Here is a 27,746-nt window from a genome sequence, read left to right on the forward strand (position 1 = left end):
TAAAGGAAGGGAGAGGGTCCATAATGCAGATGCTGTGAGGTGGTCACAGATAAGAGAAAACTGAGAGTCAGCTGGGTGTACTTCCTTTCAGGTCATTGGTGGCTTAGGGGTGACTAGCTTCAGGGTTTTAGAGGGGATGAAACTAATTTGGTGTGAGTTTGAAGGTGGTTTGAGGGAGTTATAGATCCAGTAAACAGGTGGGTAGTGAGGCTAGTTCACAGAGATAGAAGATTCAAAGCAACTGACTTTGAATAAATTTGTGTAAGCTTCAGCTGTAAATAAATTAAGTTGGAAATGTCTCTGTAGTTTCGATGCATAAATTGATGTCTAGTATGACTGAGCGACTTTACTTTCACTTTTCACTTTCACGCATTGGAGAAGGAAATGGCAACCCACTCCAGTGTTCTTGCCTGGAGAATCCCAGGGACGGGGGAGCCTGGTGGGCTGCCATCTATGGGGTCGCACAGAGTCAGACATGACTGAAGCGATTCAGCAGCAGCAGCAGCATGGTGTTTGTGAATAGGTCATGAGTGACAATGAATTTAATAGATTGGTGTCCCTATATCCTGGTTATTCTTCTTCATAGCGTTACTGAACATTAACCTTGGTAATTGAAGGAAGTAACGGCACTGTGAGAACTTTAAAAGCAAGTATGTCCACCTACCCTGTGTAAGACAGGGGTGTCTAGTGGAGGAGCACAAACCAAACGCTGAATGGACTGGGGCCAAATCTTTACAGTCACTTAGAGCTGTGGGACTCAGGACTTCCACTAGGTCTTTGTTTTCCTGTTATTGTGTTGTCTCACCATACCTACTTCCTAGAGTGGTAAGGATGAAAGGAGATAATGAATTTCAATTACAACACATTGCCAGGTTCACCTTTGGCTGTCAATAAGGTCTCCTTCCAACCCAACACAGAAAAGGATGAGGCCCTGCAGAGAAGCTGCATGCTTCTTCCATGCACTGTGGTTCTCTGAACTTTAAAAACATTGTTCAACTAGGAAACACCTAACACCTTTGCTCCCTGGCTATAGTGTAATCAGTGATGCAACACAGTGGTTATTGGGTGTGATCTAGGCTGGCAGTGAAACAACAAATTGGTGAACAAAAGTAAACATCAAAAAAGGCTAAATAAATTCCAGTATAAGAAGAGCAAGTGAGCTAGAGAAAGTGAGAAGTGTAGGGAAAAGAAACAGAAATATGAGTCATGTTAAAAAATAGTATACAGATCAATTTCCCTCATGGAGAAATGTAATGGCTAAAGCAAAAGACATGATTTAAACACAAAGAAGGTTTTTCTACTAGTAATTATACCTAGCAAGATATAAAATATATCAAACTGCAATGTTGACATTTCTAAATAGAGGAAGCATGTATATCAATGAGAACATTTAAATCTAGTTTTCCTAATCTTGAACAGTTTATTTACATATGTTTTAAACTTCATCAAATTTTATCAGCTAATGCATAAATTTCCCATATATAATTCTGTGATTAATATTACTAAGGTTAGGAAACAGATTTGAGTGCCTAAAATGCCTACGAGTCTAAATACCTATAATAAAAATCCTGCTAGAATACTGGAACCTGATCTTATCTTTATGGGCACGTACTGGGAATGTGTGACTCTATTAGATTTAAAAGCATTTTACTGAGTGTCCACAAATCATTACTGGAGTTGAGAAAATCCAACACAGTTTTTGGCCTATGGTTCAGTTCAGTTCAGTTCAGTCGCTCAGTTGTGTCCGACTCTTTGCGACCCTATGAATCACAGCATGCCAGGCCTCCCTGTCTATCACTAACTCCTGGAGTTCACTCAAACTCATGTCCATCAAGTCAGTGATGCCATCCAGCCATCTCATCCTCTGTCATCCCCTTCTCCTCCTGCCTCCAATCCCTCCCAGCATCAGGGTCTTTTCCAATGAGTCAACTCTTCACATGAGGTGGCCAAAGTACTGGAGTTTCAGCCTCAGCATCAGTCCTTCCAATGAACACGCAGGACTGATCTCCTTTAGGATGGACTGGTTGGATCTCCTTGCAGTCCAAGGGACTCTCAAGAGTCTTCTCCAACACCACAGTTTAAAAGCATCGATTCTTCGGCACTCAGCTTTCTTCACAGTCCAATTCTCACATCCATACATGACCACTGGAAAAACCATAGCCTTGACTGGACAGACCTTTGTTGGCAAAGTAATATCTCTGCTTTTAAATATAGTATCTAGGTTGTTCATAACTTTCCTTCTAAGGAGTAAGCATTTTTTAATTTCATGGCTGCAATCACCATCTGCAGTGATTCTGGAGCCCAAAAAAATAGTCTGACACTGTTTCCCTGTTTCCCCATGAAGTGATGGGACCAGATGCCATGATCTTCGTTTTCTGAATATTGAGCTTTAAGCCAACTTTTTCACTCTCCTCTTTCACTTTCATCAAGAGGCTTTTTAGTTCCTCTTCACTTTCTGCCATAAGGGTGGTGTCATCTGCATATATGAGGTTATTGATATTTCTTCCAGCAATCTTGGCCTATGGTAGGTCTTAGTAAATACTTGTTAATAAAGTATGTAAACATGCTGAGAAAAACAATAGTAATTGCTCAGATCAGTACTTTTTAAGCAATTTATTTTTATTTCATTTTGCGTTACTGCAGAAATTTGTACCTGGCATTTCATCTTCCACAGAGTAGCACATGAACTATTACCCGGCCTTTTTCGGTGGTTTTCATCATCCCCATCTGATTTTAGAAAAGATTTGCTTTTCATACAGTGTTAGTGGTAATATAAAATTGGTACAACCTCTTTGGGGATCAGTTTGTTCATTTCATTAATATTTTTAAAAAGTAGTCTTTAAGCAATTCCATTTCTAGAAACTGATACTTGCAAAAGTGGAATGGACAAGGATAGTCAAAGACACATTGTTTATAAACTGAAAAAATGGCAATAATTTAAATGTCTATGGGATGGACTGCGTGAATTATGATGCATCCAGCTGACAGAATTCTTGGCAGCCATTAACAATGAATGAGGTAGAGTCTCTTTACTGCCACAGAAAGGCCTTTAAGGAATACTAAATGAAAAGAGAAAGGTTGCATAATGGTAATAATAGTAATTATTGTTGCTTAGTCGCTAAGTTGTGTCTGACTCTTTGTGACCCCATAGACTGCAGCATGTCAGGCTTCCCTGTCCTTCACCATCTCCCTGAGTTTGCTCAAACTCATGTCCACTGAGTTGGTGATGCCACCCAACCATCTCATCCTCTGTCAGCCGCTTCTCGTCCTGTCTTCAGTCTTGCCAAGAATCAGGTCTTCCCTGATGAGTTGTCTCTCTGCATCAGGTGGCCAAAGTATTGGAGCTTCAGCTTCAGCATCAGTCCTTCCACTGAATATTCAGGGTTGATTTCCTTTAGGATTGACTGGTTTGATCTCCTTGATTATTATTATTAGGAACACTTGTAAAGTGTGTACTATATTCTAAACATTTAACTTAACTCATTTAATTCTCATCACCACCCTAAGAGGGGGGTGCTATTGTTATCCCCATTTTACAGACAAAGGAACTGAAGCATCATATTGTCAAGTAACTTGCCCAAGGTCGCAAAACCAGGATCAGAGACAGTGTCTGGCTTGAGCATCACTGTTTCTCACACGATTCTTTCCATTTATGGTAAAAAATGTATAACAATACATATATGTAAATGTATGTGTACGCATGTAAGTGTATATGTATGTGTGCACGTGTGTATGTAGGCACGGAGAGTGACCCAAAGGTCTCAAAGTGTGTTCAAAGTACACAGCCTTTGAACAGTTAGCAGTCACTTTCTCTGAAAAGTGGGTTGGGGTGAGAGGAAGAGAGCATGTGATACAAGCCTCTTTTGCTTGTTTGCTTTTGTTATGAGGGACATTATTATTTTCAAAATAATTTTTTCACAAGGGATGTTTCTCAAAATATAACTTCCTGAATATTTTTCTTCTACTACCTGCAGTTAAGGAAGAAATTTGACCATTTTTTCCCCTCATCATTGAAGTTATATCATTGATTCATTTAGCAAAAACATCTGAACAGTGCTAGGTGCTCACTGTGAAGTGGAACAGACTGTCAGGCAAACTCCTAATTCCAGAGCCCCTATCAAAGGGGATGAACAAAGCTGGGGTGGGAGAAGCACAAGAGATGACATTTCTGTGGAAGGCAAGGAGAGGCAGTGTGCAAGAAGGTACCCAGAGAGGAGAGAATATTTTGCATAAATATTGAAGGAAAAGTAAGAGTTCTTCAGGAGGCAGGGGAGGGAGAGGAAAAAGCATTCCAGATGGAGGGAATATGGGAGTAAGGACAGAGAAATAGGCAACAGGAACCTACATTATTCTTCAGGGAACTGGGTGTAGTTAGCCAAAACCTAAGGAGGAACAGGTGGGGAGGGCAGGAGCCACATCACTTAAGCCCTTGTGAACCATGTTAAAAATTTCATCTTTGTGCTAGTTTTTACTAAGGAACATTCAAAGAACACAGATGTTCTCAGGATAATTTAAAACATACAGGTCAAAAGATGTTTTTACAATGAACATTATCTAGCCTCAAACAGGAAGGTAATTCTGATACATGCTACATGTGGATGAACCTTGAAAATACTGTGCTAAGTGAAATGAAGATACAAAAGGACAAATGCTGTATGATTCCCCTGATATGAGGTACCTAGAATCATTGAATTTATAGAGACAGAAAATAGAATAGTGGTTACCAGAGGATGGAGGGAGGGAGCAATGGGGAGTTACTGTTTTGTAGTTTCATAATCTGTTTGAGATGATGTGAAAGTTCTAGAGAAGGGTAGCAGTAAGAGTTGTGCAACAATATACTTAACAGTACTGAACTGTGTATTCAAAAAAAGTTAAAATACTAAATTTTATATTATGCATATTTCACTATATAAAAACCAGGTAAAGATGGTAAATTTTGTGTTATGTAAATTTTACTATAATTTTCAAATGTGGAAAAAATTGAAAAGTTATAGACAAAATTTTGGGGTAAATAATTCAAAATTACTTTTCTTTCTTGACATTAAAATTAGGTATGTCATTTCTTTGCTTCAGTTTAGTTCAGTCGCTCAGTAGTGTCCGACTCTTTGCGACCCCATGAATCGCAGCAGGCCAGGCCTCCCTGTCCATCACCAACTCCCGGAGTTCACTCAGACTCATGTCCATCGAGTCAGTGATGCCATCCAGCCATCTCATCCTCTGTTGTCCCCTTCTCCACCTGCCCCCAATCCCTCCCAGCATCAGAGTCTTTTCCAATGACTCAACTCTTTGCATGAGGTGGCCAAAGTACTGTAGTTTCAGCTTTAGCATCATTCCTTCCAAAGAAATCCCAGGGCTGATCTCCTTGCAGTCCAAGGGACTCTCAAGAGTCTTCTCCAACACCACAGTTCAATAATGACTTGTTTCTCTTATATACAATGTCTACCATTTACTGAAAACTAGCTTTATATCTGGAGAAGGCAATGGCAACCCACTCCAGTACTCTTGCCTGGAAAATCCCATGGACGGAGGAGCCTGGTAGCCTTCAGTCCATGGGGTCGCGAAGAGTCAGACACGACTGAGCGACTTCCCTTTCACTTTTCACTTTCATGCATTGGAGAAGGAAATGGCAACCCACTCCAGTGTTCTTGCCTGGAGAATCCCAGGGATGGCAGAGCCTGGTGGGCTGCCATCTCTGGGGTCGCACAGAGTCGGACACGACTGAAGTGACTTAGCAGTAGCAGCAGCTTTATATCCAGAGATGAGGCGATGCAGGCTCAGGGAGGTCAACTCACTGACCCAAGAGTACACAGCTAGTGAGGCGGCATTTCTAGGAAACCTAAAATAGGAACTCAGCTCTTAACACCCTGCTCTTGCACCAATCCGCAAGCCAATTGATTATCTTTCTACTTTTTGGATACCGCAATACTTTTCTTTAAACAATCTCCCTTGATCTGCAAATAAGACTGTATTGTATGGTGTTTTCTGGGTTCAGAAACCGTAAGAAATCCGAGGCAAGGCAGAATGCCTCAAATAGCTGTTGAATGTTTACTCTTGGTCCATATCTGATACTTTTTAAGGGCGTGGACCTTCTTTAAGAGAGACCAAAAGAGAATTCAAATAAGTCTAGACACACGCACCTTGTTAACTACTGAGCCGACCACCTGTTACCTATTGGAGGCGGGTCTTTATTTATTTATTTTTTCCTCTTGCCGGAGTTATCTAGAAAATACGGCTTTCAGCCTTTCAGCCGCCAGCCTCCGCATCCCAGGTACGCGGCCGCGGAGAGACCCGGAGCAGGCTCGCGCGCAGGCGCTAGTCGGCAGCTTCTTTCCGCGAGTGTGTTGTGCTGCCGGGAGCCCCGGTGTCCTCGAGTGGTTCTCTTAAGGTTCCTCTCCCTCTCCGTCCGGGACTCAGGGTCGCCAGTGCCCCTTCCCAGAGCCCTCTCCAACCCTTGCCCAGGCCGAGCCAGGCGCGGTCCCTACCCTCTGACCCCGCGTTGCACAATGCCCGATCAAAGTCCCCGGGCGTGTGAACCCCAGCGTCCCTGCCCCTGGGCGGAGACAGGCGGCGGCCGCGCGGGGAGCCGAGGCGGCGAGCGCAGCGGGTTCAGAGCACCGGCCCCGGCCCCGCGAGCTCCCCGCGAGCTGCCGCCGCAGACCCCCACGCCGCTCGGGCCCGCTGCCCGCCGTTTCCCTCGCAGGCCCCGCCGCCGCAGCCATGGCGGAAGTTCATAGACGTCAGCATGCCCGGGTTAAAGGAGAAGCCCCCGCGAAATCCTCCACACACAGACATGAGGAGGAGCTGGGGATGGCGTCGGCCGAAACGCTGACCGTATTCCTGAAGCTGCTGGCCGCCGGCTTTTACGGCGTGAGCTCTTTCCTGATCGTGGTGGTCAACAAGAGCGTGCTCACCAACTACAGGTAGGGCCGAGGCGGCGGCGGCCCAGGCCGCGGAGAGGAGAGGAAAGGAGCGGGCGGCGGCAGCGGCTGGGCGCCGGCTCCCTGGACTTTGGCTGCAAAGTTGGAGCTGAACAAAGTTGGGCGGGAGCCGGCGAGGGCGGGCAGGCGGCTGACACGCGCGGCCCGGGCGGAGGAGCCGGCTTGCACGGCGGCCCGGAGTCGGGGTCCCGCTCCGAGCGCGGAGCTCGGGACTGCGGGGCGTGCGTTTGGAAAGCTCCTGCCCTGCCCGCAGTGCAGCGCCCTGGAAACGCCGCTCTTCCGAGCGACGAAGCGAAGTTGCTTCGTGACTCTTCGACTCCTGTGCATGCCTGACTGGGAGCCGGAGAGGGATGCCCGCCCTTCTCCACAGCCTGGGCCAGGGTCCGGGGCTTCAAGGTTCCCCGAATTCGCTGAGAGCCTCTGGGGACCTAGGCATCCTCAAGCCCATTTAAAATTGTGATGCTGCCACTGGGACCCCTAGGCAGAAGCACCTTTTTAGAAAGGTGCGAAACCGTTTAAAAGATGTATGTCTTAACTTCCAAGAAAATCTGTTGCAGAAAACTGACTGAAATTGTAGAAACGGACAAGATGAGACAAGTGGCAGCCCGAAGCTACAAAATCAGCGGTGTTGCCTGACAAGCATCAGTGATTTTCCTCACTGATTGTCATTTGGATAAGGGCGGACGTTGGTGTGTTTTGTATCAAAATGCATTGTAAGGTTGCATTTGTAAGGTTGAGTTCGGGTTTTTCTGACGCTGTGGGTTTTTTTCTCTCTACCATTTTTGTAGATTTCCCTCTTCACTGTGTGTTGGACTTGGCCAGGTTAGTTGGAATCTTCAGCATTACGTGGTTTGTGTCGTTGGAACTTCTGAGTGTGTCTTTATGTGTGGAACAGTGAATCTGTGTTCTCTGCTTACAGATGGTGGCCACAGTGGCAGTACTTTGGGTGGGAAAGGCACTCAGAGTAGTCAAGTTTCCTGACTTTGACAGAAATGTACCTCGAAAGGTAAAAAAAAAAAAAAAAAAAGCAATACTTTATTTTCGAAATGAATTCACTATGTATATTTTCCATCGGTGCCTTACATATTTAAAAATTGCAGCCTTGAAATTGCCCAGTCCAAAGTGGGTATAAAGAAGGTAAAGAATGAATGTAGTAGTAAGTGTTTTTAAAAAGTCCAACAGTCTCTTTAAAGTTAAGGGAAAAAAAGAAGCCCTTAGATCTTGTATTCTGTTTTAATTAATAAACACTTGTTGTAATTACAACCATATTGCATTTTCTGCATTCGTCTATCTAATCTAGCTGGTGTATCCTTCAGTCATTATTCTTTGGGTTTATTTTCTTATTCTTTGGTCTGTCTTTGCTTGACTCAACCTGAAGATGAAGTACCTTTCCTTTTTCTGCTAATATTAGACCTGTTGGCTCTACAGTATCGTTCTTTAAAGCAAAGATGTTGTCCCATATGATTTGATCATATTCATATTTCTTTTTTCCCCTCCATTCTTTCCTCTCTCTTTTTGCACAGAGCTCTTTATCCAGGAGTAATGTTGTTTGGGTGCTTCATAGGAGCCAAAATTGTGTGTGAGAACTAATCTTATGTTTTATGTGGAAAGAATTTGATCATATAAACAAAACTGTTTCTGTTTGAAAAGGACCTTGTTTTAGCTGTCTTTATTATTGAGTTTTGTTATCCCTTTTTAAATTTTCTAGACGTTTCCACTACCTCTACTATATTTTGGGAACCAAATCACGGGACTGTTCAGCACAAAGAAACTGAAGTATGGATAACTTTATTTTACTAGTGAGGTTAATATAATGTATTCTTAAAATTGTACTTGAATGTCAAATGTTTAACACATCGGTACTGATTCTTGAAAAAGAAAGGACCAGAAAGCTTCTGTTACTAAATAAATATTACACCAAAGGTTTTAGTTTAATCTCTTTAAGTTTGAAGAGGAAGAGGAGTTTTTTGTTTGTTTGGGGTTTTTTTCCCTTTCACTTTGATGATAGAAGCTTTAAAATGTTATAAACTACTGTGATGAGAGATTTTCATTATTTTTCCAGACATATAATAGTGAAGGATATATGTTAGGCTTCTGAGATTTCAATTCTTTAGTACAATTTTTAAATATTATATTTTAGGCAAATTTCACAAGTAAGATTAGATGTAGTTTTTCATTAACATGAGGTAGTTAAAATAACATCTGATAGAACCCTGATAAAAATATCATTAACATTTTTCCTGTGGTCATATGACTGTAGAGGCAGCGTTTTCACTTTTAGAAAGAAGCAATAGCAGTCTACTCTATGACAGTACTCTCTTATTACCTTGTAACTTCCCAATTCTTATCTTCTCCACTTACGGAGTATATGTATCAGGAACATGTGATGTTAAAAATATACACATAGGGAAACCATTTAACAGAAACCCAGGGCTTCACCACTGCCACATGAGTTAAACCTCTGGTGTAATGGGTGATTGTAAAACAGAATGGAGAGATCTCTTGAGGGTCAGAGACCAAGGTTTTTTCATTTCCTCAGACCCAAGAAACTTGACAGAATGGCCACAATGATATTTCTGGGGAGGGTTCCATGGAAGTCATGTTTATCATGGGTGGGCATCCTTTTATCCATACATCCCATTACCCATTTGGAAAGAAATACAGACCTGCTGCAGAGTGTTACTTGTGTATAGAGTTTGCTCTTTTTCCTCCATTGTCATTCATCCATCTATTTCCATCCATCTATTCATGCCCCATCTTTGATTGCCAGCCAAGTATAAGGCACTTTGGAGTGAGATGATAGAGTCAGAAATAATTATATTGCAAGAGGCTGTATGTTCGATTAGTGCAAGCAAAATACTCTGGGAATTTAGAGGAAAAAAGTACTGCCACAAAAGGACAATCAAGGAATGTTTTATAGGCTAAAATGATTACCAGTTTTGTTTGAAGGTTAGGGCTTGGAAGGGAGATCAGTCTAGAAAAGAAAGATCTTTCAAAGACCAACATGAATATGTCTAACATAATAAGCAGGGTAAAATTAAAAAGTGGCTGTTACTAGTCTTTGATAATAGATGTATATTTTCTACCATTTTATAATTCAGTTTTTTTTTGCTTCTAGTAGTTTTATAAAAGCAACCCTTTCAGACTTTTAAATACTTTCTATAGAGAAGTAAGGATTTAATTTAGTGACAGGTTAATCAGCATGGAATTTTTATAATGGAAAAGGTTAGCATTATTTTAAAATACTAATTTTGGAGAATCAAATTTTATTCTACCTAAGTTTTTTTGTTTGTTTGTTTGTTTTCAGCTTACCAATGTTTACAGTTCTGAGAAGGTTCTCCATCCTGTTTACAATGTTTGCTGAAGGAGTTTTACTCAAGTGAGCTAAATTTCTAATATATTTAGTCGTTAACAAGTTTTTAGCTCCCTGAAAAGGTCTCTAGCATGTGTAAGATATTCCAATCATTTGTGTTTTACTTTATCTTTTGAGAAGTTTAAGCAGCTTTCTTCCTTTGCTATAGGAATTGATAGTTTATGACTTCCTTATGGAAGCCTGTCTGAACGTGAGATATGCTTTCAAGAATTCCTATACCTACTGAAGCCACTGGGTGAAGCTGAGTCAGAAGGTCAATATAGGTTTTAAATCATGTTCGTGACTATGCTGTTTTTCTACAAATGTGTGTGACTATTTTCTGCTTAAAGAAATCTGATTTGCAAAAATGTAAACTCAATAATAATAACATAAGAATAGGAAATAAGCATACTTATTTATATAAGAAAATAAGTCTTTGCTTCATTAGAAGCAAATTGGATATCTTTTAAATATCCAATTCCTTGGAATCATTTGTTTATAGTTTTTTTTAGAAGAAAACATTTTTGTTGTAAAATGAGTCTTTGTAAATAACTAAAGCCACATGTATATTTTTTAATTATTTTATAGGAAGACTTTTTCTTGGGGTATTAAGATGACTGTATTTGCAATGATTATTGGAGCCTTTGTAGCTGCAAGGTAAGATGTGGGCCCATATAAAACCTATGAGAGGGCATTAGAATTTGTCAATAATTACTGATAATAAATGGTTAATTACCAATGAAGAGAATTTTTTATAGACTAAATAAGAACCATGTCTTTAAAAAGTATTCAGAGACTTCAAAAAGTTAAATCTTTTTGGTTGTATGAAGATTAAGGCTAGCAAAATCAGATTCTTGGGATTCTTAAAAGTTAAATTCATGTAATTTAGAGTTTATTATGCTGTCTTCTATTTATTGAGCACATACCATATGCCATTCAATATGTTGGTATTTTACACATACTATTTATGTGTTTTTCACAACTACACTGTATGGTATGGGTATTATTTTCCTATTTATGTTAAGGAAATGAAAATCTAAGTTCCATAGCTTGCTCGAGGTCATATAGCTATTAGATGACAGACCTGGAGTTTGAGTCTATGCCTGACTGCAAAGCCTGTGTGCTTTTGTAAACCGTGTGGCATTCTTTTCCTTTGCATGCTGCTAAAGAAAATAGTGTCTCAGAGAAGACAAGTGATCATGGATTATTTGCCTTATGGGATAATAAATAATAGAATTGCTTTATTTGGCTTCACCTAAGGCGTCACAATACCAAAACTTGGATATTCTATTAAATTATTAAAGCTTTTTTCCATTGTTCTTAACTTTTAATTTTAAAATGAAGAAAATGTATATCCAGAGACTCAGAAAATTAGTGCTCGCTTTGGCAGCACATATACAAAGACTCAGAAAATGGAAATGATGAGTAGAAGTCTTTTTACTCAGCCCAGATCATGCATGTATGGGCTTGCTGATGCTGTAGATTCTACCTGACATACATTTTCCATCCGGGAGTTCCAGTGTGCTTCTTGAATTGGCTTATTGACCTTTATCATATCCCTGTAATACAGGTGTGTTTGTGGGTGAATATGTCAATTCTGTTCCACCCTAACTCTCCAAGTAAAATTTCATTCTAAAAAAAAAAAAAAAATAGAGTAATTAGTTACTAGAATTTTGTTATATAGCTGACTGCTTTTCCCTCTAGGTAATCTTGCCTTCTTGGAGAGAAATTCGGTGTGAATTGCCTACCATTCTTTTTAAAGGTGCCCTGCTCATCTTGGATCCCACTAAAGCTGGTGGGATCCAAAATCGAACCAAACACAGAAGTTTCTCCAAGCTAACTCTAGCCTGCAAAAAGTTTCTGAGGCAGACTGCTATCTGGGCCAGGCTTATCTAATTAGAAACTTTTACTTGGGAAAGAAATTTGGAGGAAGAGTTACAGGGTTGTCAGGCTGCTTGGAAGAGGGAGGGGTCATCAGGTAGTTCTGCCTGACATTGCAGTGGCATAGAGCTCCTCAGAAGTCTGTCCCATGGAGTAGCTGAACTCCAAAGAGATAGCACCTTTGCAGAATCACAGAATGTGAGGCCCCTGTTTTAGTTAGGGTGCTAAAGTATGCAGATGGCACACTCTTCTTAGATTTTCATTTCTTCTCTTCAGTTTACTAAGTTCTGCCTGGTTCTCTGCAAAATACTAAGAAGCTTCAGTTTCCCTAGTCTCACTAGTTGTATGTAATATGCTCACTGGGCAATTATCTTTAGTATTTGCATCTACACTGTATGCTTAGACACTAGTGTGACGTGATCTCAGAACTAACTGCAATCCACAGTTCAGAAATTCCACCGAGTGGCCCAGCCATCTGTGCAAGATAAACCTATCTTTTGTGTGAACCTTTGAAAAATGCCCTGTTAACAACTTCATTCTCCTTTTGGTTTCCTTATCTGTGAAACTGAGCTGTGATGCCTTCTGCTTGCTTCAGATGTACTGTAATGGTGAATTTGGTTGGTTCTGTCTTGCCTGACTTTGAATTCAGAATAGTGTGCTATTAACTGACAAGGTTGATTATTGCTAATGACTGTGTTTAAACATTAGTGCTTCTCATTTCTGCAGACTCCCTTACTGATTATGAAATTGCAAACTGTAACCTGGAACCAGGAAATACTAGTAGCTGATAAAATGTGTAATATTCACTTACGTAGATAAACATATGTTCTTGGAAATATTGTAGTTCAAACCTATTTAAAATTTAATGCATGTTCTTTACATGTTAGTTGTTATTAAAGTGTTGTTTATATTTTGCAGCTCTGACTTGGCATTTGATCTGGAAGGATATGTTTTTATTCTGATCAATGATGTCCTGACAGCAGCAAATGGTGCCTACGTAAAACAAAAATTAGATTCAAAAGTAGGTAGCAATCTAATGCTTCTTTAAGAGATGTTTACTGATACTGGGAATGGTCATGTCAGTCCTTCAGGGAAAAAGTGGAGAATAAAGGAAGATACTTAGGAAAGATGAGAAAGACTAGGGAATCTCTGAGGGTAAAAATGCCTGGACCTTGGTGCTCATGTAAGAAACTTTATTTTCTAATTAGCAATTAGATTTTACTGTTGGCTTTTTTGGAAGGAACTGGGTGAATATTGACTTTGAGTGGGATAGTGATATAAGAAATGTTCATTAGAGAAAAGTGTCATGAATGTTCATGGCTATCTCCTAGAGGACTTGGTGAGGGACCTGGACAAGAAAGAAGTATCTGGAAGCCCTTGAGCGGATTTCAGAAGTGATTTAGAAGCAGCTGCAGAACAAGAATGGACTTTGCATATTTGTCCTACAGACAGTTGTCCCTCAGTGTCTTTGGGGGACCGGTTCCAGGAACCCCTGAGATTACAAAAATCCTTGGATGCTCAAGTACCTTATATAAAATGGAATAGTATTTACGTGTTGGAGAAGGCAATGGCACCCCACTCCAGTACTCTTGCCTGGAAAATCCCATGGACAGAGGAGCCTGGTAGGCTGCAGTCCATGGGGTTGCTGAGAGTCGGACACGACTGAGCAACTTCACTTTCACTTTTCACTTTCACGCATTGGAGAAGGAAATGGCAGCCCACTCCAGTGTTCTTGCCTGGAGAATCCCAGGGACGGGGGAGCCTGGTGGGTTTCCGTCTATGGGGTCACACAGAGTCGGACACGACTGTAGTGACTTAGCAGTAGCAGTAGCATTTACGTGTAACCTATGCGCATCCTCCCATATACTTTAAATCATTTCTTAATTAACCTAGAAGATCTAGGGACAGTACAGATCTATTTCCAACACCTTTTCTGTGAATATACCTTTTATGCCTTTTTTCCATTTATTTGCTTTGATGGCTATGTGATGATTGCATTTTAATGGGGGCTACTATTAAAAATTTTTATCTTTGTACTATAGCTAGAGAAAAGGGAGCAGTTTGAGATTTAGTTTTGCTCTGTGTTTTTGCCTCTTTGGAAATAGGTAGGAATAATAACATTTTATTAGTTCACCAGCCTTAGCTGTCTAAAACAGTACTGTCCAGTACTATTCTGTAATGATGGAAATCTGTTATTTCTTCCTATCCGTTAATGGTAGCACCTAGCCACACATAGCTGTTGAGCACTTGATAGGTGATGGCCTAATTGAGGAACTGCAGTCGTAGTTTAATGTAATTGTAATTACATTGAAATCGCTGCATTTGGCCAGTGACTACTGTGTTAGCACAATCTAGAGTACATCCTCAGTTCAGTTCAGTTGCTCAGTCGTGTCCTCACTCTTTGCAACCCCATAGACCGAAGCACACCAGGCCTCCCTGTCCATCGCCAACTCCCAGAATTTACTCAGACTCATGTCCATTGAGTCGGTGATGCCATCCAACCATCTCATCCTCTGTTGTCCCCTTCTCCTCCCGCCTTCAATCTTTCCCAGTATCAGGGTCTTTTCAAATGAGTCAGTTCTTTGCATCCAGTGGCCAAAGTATTGGAGTTTCAGCTTCAGCATCAGTCCTTCCAATGAATATTCAGGACTGATTTCCTTTAGGATGGACTGATTGGATCTCCTTGCAGTCCAAGGGACTCTGAAGAGTCTTCTCCAACACCACAGTTCAAAAGCATCAATCCTTCGGTGCTTCAATCCTTCTGTCCAACTCTCATACATGACTACTGGACTACATCCTAGGATGTAGAAGAAAGCGAAGATGGTTTCTGTATTCTGTATTTATTTCCAGGGGTGTCCTTTAGTTCCTAATTCAGAAATGACTTATGATTTACTTATATTAGAACTTCTAAGCATATTAATCTGCTTTTCATAGTTCATGGATTAGGAGCAACAATCCTATCTAAAGGAATAGGCTTACCAGCAGTATAAAAGTTTGGCTGATAACAGGAGAAACAGGAAAACTGTGACAGTCAAGTGGACTACTCAAACATGGCAACATCATGTAAAAACACAGTATAATCATGTTTATGATGATGGCCTACATTAAATTTTAGTCAATGTCCTCTGTTTAAGAGGACAGGAGAAAAGATATTCAAAACAGCAAGTAAAAAGAAAAAACAACAGTTTGGCCTTTGTCAGTTGTCTGGATGGGGTGTGTGTGGACATCCTCTACTTCCTGGATAACACATCTCTTGCTGAGGGGGGACCTGATGTTACGCGTTGCTTTGTCCCACTATGGCTTTTTTCTTGCTGTCTTGCTGTCTGAGATGCTTTTTAGTAAATCTGGAGTTTTATTACCTATAATTTCAGAACTACTTGTAATCATGGTCCTTTGAGCATGAATCCCATGGCCTAAGGACTTAGTGCTGTATTTCAGACCTGAATGCAGCTATTGAATTTAAAACATTTTCAACTTTAAAGAACTCATACAAATAACATGTATTTATAATAGAAGTGGTAGCAAACATAGATAAACAAGAGGAAGAAAATATAAATCTCTTAATTCCACCATTGAGTGAGAAGCACTGTGTCAGTAGATACCCTTTTGTCGGAACGTGTGTGTGTTTATATATGCATGTACACACTTAACTATGAGAAAAACTTAGTGATGATACGTAATGTTTTCTAATTTGTATTTTTCATTTGGTACTTACTGTTTCATGAGCACCTTCCTCACCAGTCAGTGTTACTAAACATTTTTAGTGGCTGCACAATATTTCATTGTACGGGTATATCATAGTTTAATCAACTAGTTTTCTATTGTTGCGTCTTTGTTTCCAGTTTTTCAAAGCTGCTTTTGATAAAGCACAGGGAACTCTGCTCAATATTCTGTAATAACCTAAGTGGGAAAAGAATTTGAAAAAGAATAGATATAACATGTATGTGTATAACTGAATGACTTTGCTGTACACTTGAAACTAACACAACATTGTTAATCAACTATATGCCAATATAAAATAAAAAAATTTTTTTCAAAATCACTGAAGAAAAAAAATCTGCTTTTGAGAAGGTAGTTTGACTTTTCATATCAGTTGGTGATCTTTCAATTACAGAAGTTAGGCAGATATTATGGCCCTATCCTCACTACTCCTTTATCCCCTAAAGTCTAGGACTGCTTTTTCAAGTGACAGCTTCCTGCTGAATGTCCCAGAACTGTGTGAATCACAGGTAGACACAGAGTTCTTATAGGTTCCCTGTGTTTGAAGATGTGTGCAGTCCTTTTTTGCTCCCAAGTAGCTGAGGGCACAACTAGGCATACCATGTTTTGGGAATTGTAGGGTAATGGTCATCTTTTTCTTTGCTTTTTTTTTTTTTTTGGAGTAATCTTAGTCTTCATTATACTTCCCATGTACATTTTCAGAAATAACTTCAGAGATACTGGGAAGTTATATCTGTCTCTGTTGTTCTAGGTGTGAGTCTGTGTGTGGATCTGGCCTTCCTTCTCTCTTAAATCTCACTGCTATGTTTCTGGAACAGCCTAGGACTTACCTGGGGACTTTTGATTAAGTTTTGGAAAGGGAAGGGCTCCAAGGACATGTCTCTATAGAGATGTATGTTTTTTGTTCAAAATAACTTTTCTCCTTGCTGTTTTGAGACAGCCACTTGATATCATTTTTATTTCTCTGATTTTAAGTACTCAAGGAACTTATGTCAAATAAACTAAAAATCTTGTAAGTTTGCTTTTTTTTTTTTTTGAAAGCTTAGGTTATTTCTTAGTGTTTGCAAAACTTCTGACTTAATGTGCTATGTATATTGTGGTGTGTGTGTATAAAGGGGGTGGTGCTCTGTTCAGGGTTGTCTCCATCTATCAGCTGGAACCAAATGAACCACCTAATTTTTTACTCTCCTAGGAGCTGGGAAAATATGGTCTGCTCTATTACAATGCACTGTTCATGATTCTGCCCACCCTGGCCATTGCATATTTTACGGGAGATGCCCAAAAGGTAAGACTTTCTAATTATGGCTTCAATCATGCCTTATGTTTTGGAATTTTATTTTTATTTGTATGACCAAAAGGTAGACAGTTTGGTTGTTAAAAAGTAATGTTCTTACTAAGTGACCAAAAACCAAGAATTTACTCTTTAGCTTGCTAATGTCATGCTAACCTTTTTGGATAGTACTAAAATAGCTTAAAATAGCTCTGGCTGTCAACATAAAAATAGTGCATGCCGTCTATCGTCCTTCTCTTACGTGCCAGAAGGTTAGAGGAGGGGAACTTTTACATTTCTGCTGAACTACAGAGTAGGAATAGTAGCAGACTATCCTTGGAAAACAAAAAATCCAGAAGTAGTAGAATTCATCAAACCTAAACAAAATGCTTGGCATCTCCAGAAGCTCTCAGTTTTGGTGACAGTTGTTATGCTGGCTTAAATCCCAGACTGTTTTTTTCCCCTCAGGAGATATTTAGCCTAGTGGTGACTTAACCACATAAATAGCAACTAATATGGTAGTTAACTCATTTTCTGCAAATGTCTAGCTAAATCCAGAATAACATAACAAACTAAATCCAGACAAGAATTTTTCTCTGAAACAAATGCATATTCATAGGATACAAATTGGTAACATTTTGTTAGAATTCACAAAATTTTGAGAACTTAATGGAAATCTAGAATTCTGCCAAGGATTTCTGTACCAAAATTCCTTGTAATGATTCCCCTGGCTAGTAGTTTCTTCAGAATAAATGTGTTGATTATTTATTCTAATGACAGTGACAAATTCCACAAAGCAGTCAGAACCAAAGTAAAGCAAAGGTTTTTGGAAATAGTTAGGCTGTTAAAAAAAAATCAGCAGTAGGAGAAGAGTGACTGCTTATGAAGCTTTTTTTTTTTTTTAAATCAAGAGCTCTTTCTCGGAAAACTGGAATAGAACATATGTAAATGTTTTAATGAATAGAGTGTTGAATAAGTTTTTTTGTGGTTCTGAAAAAAGTGGGAAGAGAAACTAACATTTATTGAATTCCTGTTATGTGCTACTCACTTTATGTATATATAATGTAATATGGTCCCCAGGGATTCCCTGATCACTCAGTTGGTAAAAAATCCACCTGCAATGCAGGAGACCCCGGTTCGATTCCTAGGTTGGGAAGATCCCCTGGAGAAGGGATAGGCTACCCACTCCAGTATTCTTGGGCTTCCCTTGTGGCTCAGCTGGTAAAGAATCCGCCTGTAATGCGGGAGACCTGGATTTGATCCCTGGTTTGGGAAGATCCCCTGGAGAAGGGAAAGGTTAACCTACTCCAGTATTCTGGCCGGGAGAATTCCAGGCACTGTATAGTCCATGGGGTCACAAAGAGTTGGACAAGATTGAGCGACTTTCACTTTATGGACCCCATAACAGCTATAGGAAGTTTGAATTAACCCTACATATATTTTTTTTAATTAAAATTTATTTTTATTTTATTTATTTGGCTGCATTGGGTCTTAGTAGCGGCACGTGGGCTATTCAGTGTTAGTTATGCAGGATCTGTAGTTGCTGCATGTGGGATCTAATTCCCTGACCAGAAATCAAGCCCAGGTCCCTTGCATTGGGAGCTCAGAGTCTTAGCCACTGGACCACTGGGGAAGTCCCTGAATGGACCCTATTTTATTAATGTGGAAATAGAGGTTCAGAGAGACCGAATATCTTGCCCAGCATCATACTGTCAGCGGGGTAGTAGAGTCAGGACTTAAACCCAGGCCTGATTGCAGGAACCATGGTCTCTTCAGTGCTCTGCCTACCTCTAGCTAACCCGAGCAGAAGCACCCTCCACCCTTTAGCTTTGGGGCAAGAATGTAATGTAAAATAACTTGATACCTCATGGCAGCACAGGTGTTCCAAATCTTCAGGCCAATTTGTACATGAGAAAGTTGGAATAATTAATGTGGTTAGGTATTTTACAGACTTGGCAAAAAATGTAATTTTCATTAATTTGAAACTTTGACTAGTAGCTTGTAGCTACTTGAAAAAATTGACTGAAGGAGATATTTCTTCATTCCAGAGTGATGATCATTTAACTAGAAGTTACCTGCCAGGTTGTAGCAAAATCTGTGCATGTTTTGAAGTTCACTAGCCTACTTTCAATTTTAAATGCTTCAATATAAGTGTTTACTTATAGTGGAAAAAATGACTTTGCCACCTATATTGTGATGAGATTTAGCTTTTACTCTTCTTTTTTAAAGCTTCCCTGGTGGCTCAGATGGTAAAGCGTCTGCCTACAATTCAGGAGACCCGGGTTCAATCCCTGGGTCAGGAAGATCCTCTGGAGAAGGAAATGGCAACCCACTCCAGTATTCTTGCTTGGAAAATCCCTTGGACTAAGGAGCCTGGTAGGCTACGGTCCATGGAGTCGCAAAGAGTTGAACACGATTTTTTTAAGGCAGAGGAGTGGAAAATTTGAGTAATCTTTTTGTTTTTCTTAATAAAAATGACAAGCAAAGGTCACGAAAGGTTTTTTGAAAGAATAATGTTTTTAAAGAATGACAGAATGTATCTAAATGCTTTCAAGTTGGGATGAAAAACTAATTAAGAGACTGAACTCAGTTGCTTTGTGATCAACCCTATCAGTGTTTTTGGGTTTCACGTGTTTGTTTATCCTCATTCTGATTATCAATTAATATGATTCTTATAAAATATTTCAGTTCAGTTCAGTTTAGTTGCTCAGTCATGTCCAGCTCTTTGCGACCCTATGAATTGCAGCACGCCAGGCCTCCCTGTCCATCACCAACTCCTGGAGTTTACTCAAACTCATGTCCATCGAGTCAGTGATGCCATCCAGCCCTCTCATCCTCTGGTGTCCCCTTCTCCTCCTGCCCCCAATCCCTCCCAGCATCAGAGTCTTTTCCAATGAGTCAACTCTTTGCATGAGGTGGCCAAAGTATTGGAGTTTCAGCTTTAGCATCAGTCCTTCCAGGGAACACCCAGGACTGGTCTCCTTTAGGACTGGTTGGATCTCCTTGCAGTCCAAGGGACTCTCAAGAGTCTTCTCCAACACCACAGTTCAAAAGCATCAATTCTTCGGCGCTCAGCTTTCTTCACAGTCCAACTCTCACATCCATACATGACCACTGGAAAAACCATAGCCTTGACTAGACGGACCTTTGTTGGCAAAGTAATGTCTCTGCTTTTGAATATGCTGTCTAGGTTGGTCATAACTTTGCATCCAAGGAGTAAGCGTCTTTTAATTTCATGGCTGCAGTCACCATCTGCAGTGATTTTGGAGCCCCCCAAAATAAAATCTGACACTGTTTCCACTGTTTCCCCATCTATTTGCCATGAAGTGATGGGACCAGATGCCATGATCTTCGTTTTCTGAATGTTGAGCTTTAAGCCAACTTTTTCACTCTCCTCTTTCACTTTCATCTAGAGGCTCTTCAGTTCTTCACTTTCTGCCATAAGGGTGGTGTCATCTGCATATCTGAGGTTATTGATATTTCTCCCAGCAATCTTTATTGGAGTATATAGATGGATCTACTGGCTGGCAGGCTTAAAATCTCATGTTCTTTTTCTTAACATTCTCTCCCTCTAACGTTCTTGGGTAGTTATTAAGTGCTGTTATGTGTCTCTGGGCTCAGGTGACATGAAAGAAAGATGAACTAGGTGGTATTCTTGCCTCTGGGGATCGTTTAGTTGTCTTGGGGAGCAGACCTGTCAGCAGCAGAGTCATCAGTGTTATAGGTTCTGTGGGAGAACTGTTGGGGGCATTGTGGGTTGGAAAATGTAAGTGGATCAATTCTACCTCCTTGCTGGAGAGGGAATGCCTGTCTTATGGAACTTTGCCTACAAACAGAACGAAAATACAAATGGTATGAATAATCAGTACTGTTTGGTAGGTTTTGAATTAAATTCGGCACTTAGGAACTCCAAGAATTCTGAGTTTGATTCTGTTTCTAAGTTCCTTTGTTTCTAAATTTTTGTATGCTTATTACTGCAATTTCAAATTCAGTTGGGATTCAGTCAGTTCAGTATTTCTGAGCATATTTCTTGTGCTGAGAAAGGCCTGTGCTAAGTTCTCTTGGGAATATGTGAGAAATACAACACAGTCTTTGCCACTCAAGGAAGACATTTGACATGCTCCAGAGGTGGTGTAAGATCCAGCACCAAAGTGTGTGCCAATCAGTCAGTACTATAAGTGTTGTAGGAGGAAGCAGGTGTGGGTGAAATATCAAGCTTGGCTTATTAGAGAAGGTAGGGTTTGGTTTTCTGATCCACCAGCTGCAACAAGTAACACTAACCTGTTCTTTGAGTGTCATCATTAGAGGTATGACTTACAGAAGTGGTTGAATGGTTTGCTTTTATTGACCAGCACAGAAGCACTGGGGGGGGCGGGGGGCGGCCAAAGATGCCTAACACGTCCTAGAGGCTCATGGTATCCTGCCACAGGTTGCAGTTGATTCCTTCCCCTGAAAGGTTCAGTTTCGTAGTCAGTGGACTGCTTGTCTGAAGTTCTGGCAAAAGGGTTCGCGTTACAGAATAGAATAAGTGGCAGGATTTCAAGTAAGTGTTTTTTCTTAAGTCCAGTTCATGTTCTGTGTGTGTCTTTTAGGTTGGGTTTCCCCTTCAAAATATGTGTATGTTAAGTGGGCAAACATTCATGTATGTGCATGTATTTTTTTTTTTAAAGAGTAGACACTTTTGATGTCTAGCTTTAAATAGAACTGCTCCATATTAACAGTTTCAGTCTACTTCTGGTGTTCAAGTAATACTTCACCTGTAGGATATGGTGCTTTGTACCTGATAAGATGCTTCCATGTTAATCATTTTCCCTAATCTTCATTGTGTACCTGTGTGGTAGGTTGTTCATCTGGTTTATAGAGGTTAAAGACATGCTTGAGGTTACCTGATGACAGAGTTTAGTACTAAAACCACTCTGCCTTTTTTTGTTTGTTTGACCATACCATGAAACTTGAGGGATTTTAGTTTCCTGACCAGGGATCAAACCTGGGTCCCCTGAAGTGGAAGCACAGAGTCCTAACAGCTGGACCACCAGGGAATTCCCTAAAACCAGTCTTTCTGACTCCAAGGAGATCTCTTGCTATTTGCCTGACCACATCTATCTCCCAAAGCCATTTGCTGACTCCCTGACTGACTTTTTCCCCTGTTCGGGGACTATGCATACAGAACAAGCTATTAAATGGAAGAAATATCTCAGATTAGTATTAGAAGTGGAGTCTCTGCAGCTTGGCTTTGTTGTTAATTGTTTACAAATAATTACTTCATTCAGCAAATATCTATTGAGTGCTTCTTATATGTCAGGTGCTGTTCTAAGTTAAAAACACATGCCTTTGCTTCAAAGGAGCTTACATTCCAATGGTATAAGATAGACTAAACATAAATTATATAGTAAGAGCTATAAAGAGAGATAAAAGAAGGAAGAGAGTGATTAGGGAAGTACTATTTTGGATAAGATGATTAGGGAAAGTATCTTTATAAGCTTCATTTGAGCAGACACTGAATGTATGGACTCAGAGACCAGTTGGTGTGGCTCTTTAGAAGGGGTAGTCTAGGCCAAGTATTCTAAGGGCTGAGGTAGGAGCTTGTTCACAGGGGATGTTCTCTGAAGAGGTAAATATCAGGAGAAGTCAGAGTGGGCCTTGAAAGATGTAGAGGCAGAGAAACAAAAGGTACATTCCAGGTGGAATTGACAACCTGAGCACAGGCACAGCCCCAAGGACCAGAATCTTCAGTGTGGTTAGAAGGTGTAAGTCAAGGACTTGGAGCCTTTAGCAGAGAGCCTTTGGAGAGCATGTGGTTCCAGCCCCTTATCTCACAGATGAGGGAACTGGGGCCCAAAGAGGGCTCTGGACTAGATCCCAGATTTCCTGACTCTACAGCTAGTGTCTCCCTCTTCCTGCCACACCATACCCCACTTCCTTCTAAGTTGGAACCAGTGCTAGGCACAGGAATTTGAAATTTACTATGTCGATAATGACACATCCTAAAAGTTTGTGACATAAGTGGTACAGCTGAGAGAAGTTGGGGCCAGAATGCAAAAGACCAGCAACTTCCAGGTCTGTTTATGAGCACTATCTGGCTCTGGGCAAGTCCTGTCTACTCTCTTGGCCTGCTCTGTCACGTGGTAACTGAGTAGGTTGGATCCACTAAGTTGATGGGTTCTGTAGGTAGGGCCTTTTCAGGGCTGAGACAGCATGTCTGAGGAGTAGAAGGCACGTCAGTGTGGAGACTGAGCTGCTGTTCCTGACAACTGGTATGAGCCCAGTTGCTCCCTGACTCCTAATAAGCTATGCTAATAAACTGCTCTCATCTATTGGACTTATGGCTTTCCTGGCCTAGAGCTATTTTATTTGGAAGATCTCTATTGAATGAAAAGATTGCCAAGATAAATTATTAAATGAAGAAGCGCAGTGTAAAATAGTGTATCTGGTATACTAGCTTTAGAATAAAATACAAAGGAAAAAATAAAAATATATGTACACATTCATTTAATTTACTTACTGTTTAAGTAAAGAGACTATGGAAGAATATACATGAAACTAATAAAGTAATCACCAGTTTGCTTGTGAGAGAGAAAACAGGAAAGTGTAGAACAGAAATGCAATGGAGACTTCATTTTTTTTTTTTCTGATTGTAGAACTGTATGAATTTATTTAAACTGCATTTTAAAAAAGGAACATAAAAAAAGATAAAGTTTTTTTCTGTAAATAATGGCTATCCAGTGATGAATTCTAAACTTTAAAATCACTGGGGGAAGTGGGGCAAATTAACTTGTTTTCACTGTTTCAGAGTTTCAGACTCCTGACCCAGGATTCAAACTGAAGCAAAATCAGATCCAAATTATTTTTCTGAAAATCCCACTGTTAACCTTAGTAGGGAGAGAAGGGAAGTCTTCCCTCTGTTGGAGCAAGAACCCAATAAGAGGGCTCTGAAAGGCCAGCACCCCAGGGAGGCAGGAGTTATACAGAGCAGTTGATGGGGCTGGCACAGCTTTTAAGGAAAAATTGAAAGCCAGTGAGGAAAATAACTAAATTTCTATAAAAGTGAAAGGTAAGATCCGGTTGTACAACTCATCCCAGTGAGCACGTAATACTTGTCCTTGGCAAAGTGTTCTGAGAAACCGTGTGTGTGTGTGTGTGTGTGGTGTAATTTTTCAAAAAGTTTAAGTTCTCGAAGTCCTGGGCTTACCAGAAACCAAGGAACCAATATATTCAGCGTTTAGTTTTTCTAAACACAAATCTTCTAACTTTAAAACATACTCCTTAGAAAAAAACAAAACCAAAAACTGTGGTAAAGCCAGCTTTTACTTTTAACAGAAGATACCTAGTTAACATTGATAAAGGTGGAGCAAGCACCAGTTAACTAATGGCTTTCTGAAGTGTCAGATTGAAAAGACTGTGTTTCAACTTGTTAGTGGCTGCCTCCAAAAGGGAATGTGTGCAGCACAAAGCCAGCGATTCAGAGCGTCGGGAGCTGGAGCCTGGGTTGCTGGCAGCACACCCTGTTAGGTGTTCTCACGTAGGGGTGGGAGAACAGACCCTTTGCTGTAGCTCTCACAAGGCCGGCACTGTAGGCACTTGCACCCTGTATAATGTCTTCATTCTGTCACTGGTTAAATTACATGGGTCAGATGAGTTTTACAGGAAAAGTTCCTGCACAGATTATCTACTGGGAGGTATCTCTTACTAAGCATTGCTCCTAAATAATGAAGAATTATTAGGCTGTTGCTTTAGCCTGTCCAGGGTTATAAATCTTTTCTGGGTCACTCTGTGAACCATTATAGACTGATTCTCAAACCCTGAAGTGTTCTTTCCCATATAGAGACAGGGCCCTTCTGCTTTTCTGGGCCTTGGTATTCTCAAACATGATATGAGTGGATTGGATCAGTTATTCTTTATTTACGAATGACTAGATCTTTCTCTGTGATGGGGTTAATGGCGACCTCCTCCAAGGGGGAGTATGCCATACCCAGGTCTAATGCACCCAGAGCCCCTTGCCCCTGTAGCCGTCCACTGCTGACCCACACCCCCCAGGGGATACTCAAGCAGAGTTCTGTCTCAGTGTCTGTGGGGTCTCTGGTCCTGGTGTGTACAAGGTTTGTTTGAGTCCTCTGAGTGTCTCTGGCACTGGTATGGGGTTTGATTCTAAAGACAATTTCGCCCCTCCTGCCATCTTGTGGGGGCTTCTCCTTTGCCCTTGGACATGGGGTGTCTCCTCAAAGTCACTCCAGCGCTGTGCAGCCACTGCTCCAGTGCCACAAGACTGGGAAAACGGACTCTTTTAGGGCAGGAAGAAACCCATGTGTGCACCAGGACCCAGGAGAAAGGATCAGTGACCCCACAAGAGACTGGCCCAGACTTGCCAGTGAGTGATCAGGAGTCTCCAGTGGAGGCATGGGTTGGCAATGGCCTGCTGCAGGGTTGGGGGCACAGAGTGCATCAGTGCATGCTTGGGACCTTTTGAAGGATGTTGCCATTATCTTCATTCAGTTTAGTTCAGTCACTCAATCATGTTCGACTCTTTGCAACCCCGTGGACTGCAGCATGCCAGGCTTACCTGTCCATCACCAACTCCCAGAGCTTACTCAAACTCATGTCCATTGAGTCAGTGATGCCATCCAACCATCTCATCCTCTGTCATCCCCTTCTACTTCAGCCTTTGATCTTTCCTAGCATCAGGGTCTTTTCAAATGAGTCAGTTCTTCACATCTGGTGGCCAAAATATTGGAATTTCAGTTTCAGCGTCAGTCCTTCCAATGAATACTCAGGACTCATTTCCTTTAGGATGGACTGGTTGGATCTCCTTGCTGTCCAAGGGACTCTCAAGAGTCTTCTCCAATACCAACGTTCAGAAGTTTTGGCTGGATGGACCTTTGTTAGCAAAATAATGTCTCTGCTTTTTAATATGCTATCTAGGTTGGCCATAACTTTCCTTCCAAGGAGTAAGCATCTTTTAATTTCATGGCTGCAATCATCATCTGCAGTGATTTTGGAGCCCCCCAAAATAGGTGTCTCTAATTTTCTTGAAGAGATTGCTAGTGTTTCCCATTCTATTGTTTTCCTCTATTTCTTTGTATTGATTACTGAGGAAGGCTTTCTTATCTCTCCTTGCTCTTCTTTGGAACTCTGCATTCAAATGGGTATATCTTTCCTTTTCTCCTTTGCCTTTCGTTTCTCTTCTTTTCACAGTTATTTGTAAGCCTTCCTCAGACAACCATTTTGCCTTTTTGCATTTCTTTTTCTTGGGGATGGTCTTCATCATTGCTTTCTTTACAGTGTCACAAACCTCCGTCCGTAGTTCTTTAGGCATTCTGTCAGTCAGACCTAATCCTTTGAATCTATTTCTCACTTCCACTGTATCATCATGAGGGATTTGATTTAGGTCCTACCTGAATGGTCTAGTGGTTTCCCCTACTTTCTTCAATTTAGTCTGAATTTGGCAATAAGGAGTTCATGATCTGAGCCACAGTCAGCTCCTGGTCTTATGTTTGCTGAGTGTAGAGCTTCTCCATCTTTGGCTGCAAAGAATATAATCAGTCTGATTTCGGTATTGACCATCTGGTGATGTCCATGTGTAGTATTCTCTTGTGTTATTGGAAGAGGGTGTTTGCTATGACCAGGGTTCTCTTGGCAAAACTCTATTAGCCTTTGCCCTGTTTCATTCTGTACTCCAAAGCCAAATTTGCCTCTTACTCCAGGTATCTCTTGACTTCTATGTTTGCATTCCAGTCCCCTGTAATGAAAGGGACATCTTTTTTGGGTGTTAGTTCTAGAAGGTCTTTTAGATCTTCATAGAATCGTTCAACATCGGCTTCTTCAGCATTACTGGTTGGGGCATAGACTTGGATACTGTGATAGTGAATGGTTTGCCTTGGAAACAAACAGATCATTCTGTCATTTTTGAGACTGCATCCAAGTACTGCATTTCGGACTCTTGTTGACTATGATGGCTCCTCCATTTCTTCTAAGGGATTCTTGCCCACAGTAGTAAATATAATGGTCATCTGAGTTAAACTTATGCCACAGAATTCTTTTCATTCCCGTGGTTTGTTTTATATTATACTACCAGCACCTGTAGAGCCAGAGACTGTTCAAAACAGGACAAAAACCTTAGAAAGCATCTTTGTATGTTCTGTCTGTAATCATACCCCCAGTCAGCCAGGATTGAAGATTGCTGGCCTTGTGGCAGAGAGCGCATCTACTTCTGTATCACAGAGAATGACCAAGCAAGTCATTTTCTTCACAATAGCTCTTTATCAGTGTTTTCTAGAGGCAGACGTTTTAAAGTTGTTTATTTTTTTTCCTGAATAACAAAGTACATTCTCACTGTGCCTTCTTTATTTCCTATCTTCAAGAGAAGAAAAATTTGCTTGCACATCTATCACTGAGAGATGACAGTGGTAGAAGTTAAAGTGAATATTCTCTCTGAATGTAAATTATGTATACATTTAAAGTGTCTGTATTTTATTCTCTCACTGATTCTCACAAGAGATAGATAGATGGAGCAGTTTTCTATATTTGTAGCATAGGTAGCAGAGAAGGCAGTGGCACCCACTCCAGTGCTCCTGCCTGGAAAATCCCAGGG

The 27,746-nt window shown here is 40.7% G+C and overlaps 1 protein-coding gene across 1 annotated transcript in view; it reads left to right on the forward strand.

The window, feature by feature from the left end:
• The first annotated feature begins 5,298 nt into the window (after positions 1 to 5,298).
• Positions 5,299 to 27,746, forward strand: part of SLC35D1 (solute carrier family 35 member D1) — a 48,886-nt gene continuing 26,438 nt past the window's right edge. The window contains exons 1-8 of the mRNA XM_061411681.1: positions 5,299 to 6,920; positions 7,727 to 7,760; positions 7,858 to 7,944; positions 8,647 to 8,714; positions 10,246 to 10,317; positions 10,879 to 10,947; positions 13,090 to 13,192; positions 17,084 to 17,176. Of these exons, the coding sequence (XP_061267665.1) occupies positions 6,718 to 6,920; positions 7,727 to 7,760; positions 7,858 to 7,944; positions 8,647 to 8,714; positions 10,246 to 10,317; positions 10,879 to 10,947; positions 13,090 to 13,192; positions 17,084 to 17,176 (729 nt within the window). The 5' untranslated portion in view covers positions 5,299 to 6,717. The remainder of the gene's footprint in view (positions 6,921 to 7,726; positions 7,761 to 7,857; positions 7,945 to 8,646; positions 8,715 to 10,245; positions 10,318 to 10,878; positions 10,948 to 13,089; positions 13,193 to 17,083; positions 17,177 to 27,746) is intronic.

Source organism: Bos javanicus, chromosome 3 (assembly GCF_032452875.1).
Source record: "Bos javanicus breed banteng chromosome 3, ARS-OSU_banteng_1.0, whole genome shotgun sequence".
Taxonomy (NCBI): Eukaryota; Metazoa; Chordata; class Mammalia; order Artiodactyla; family Bovidae; genus Bos; species Bos javanicus.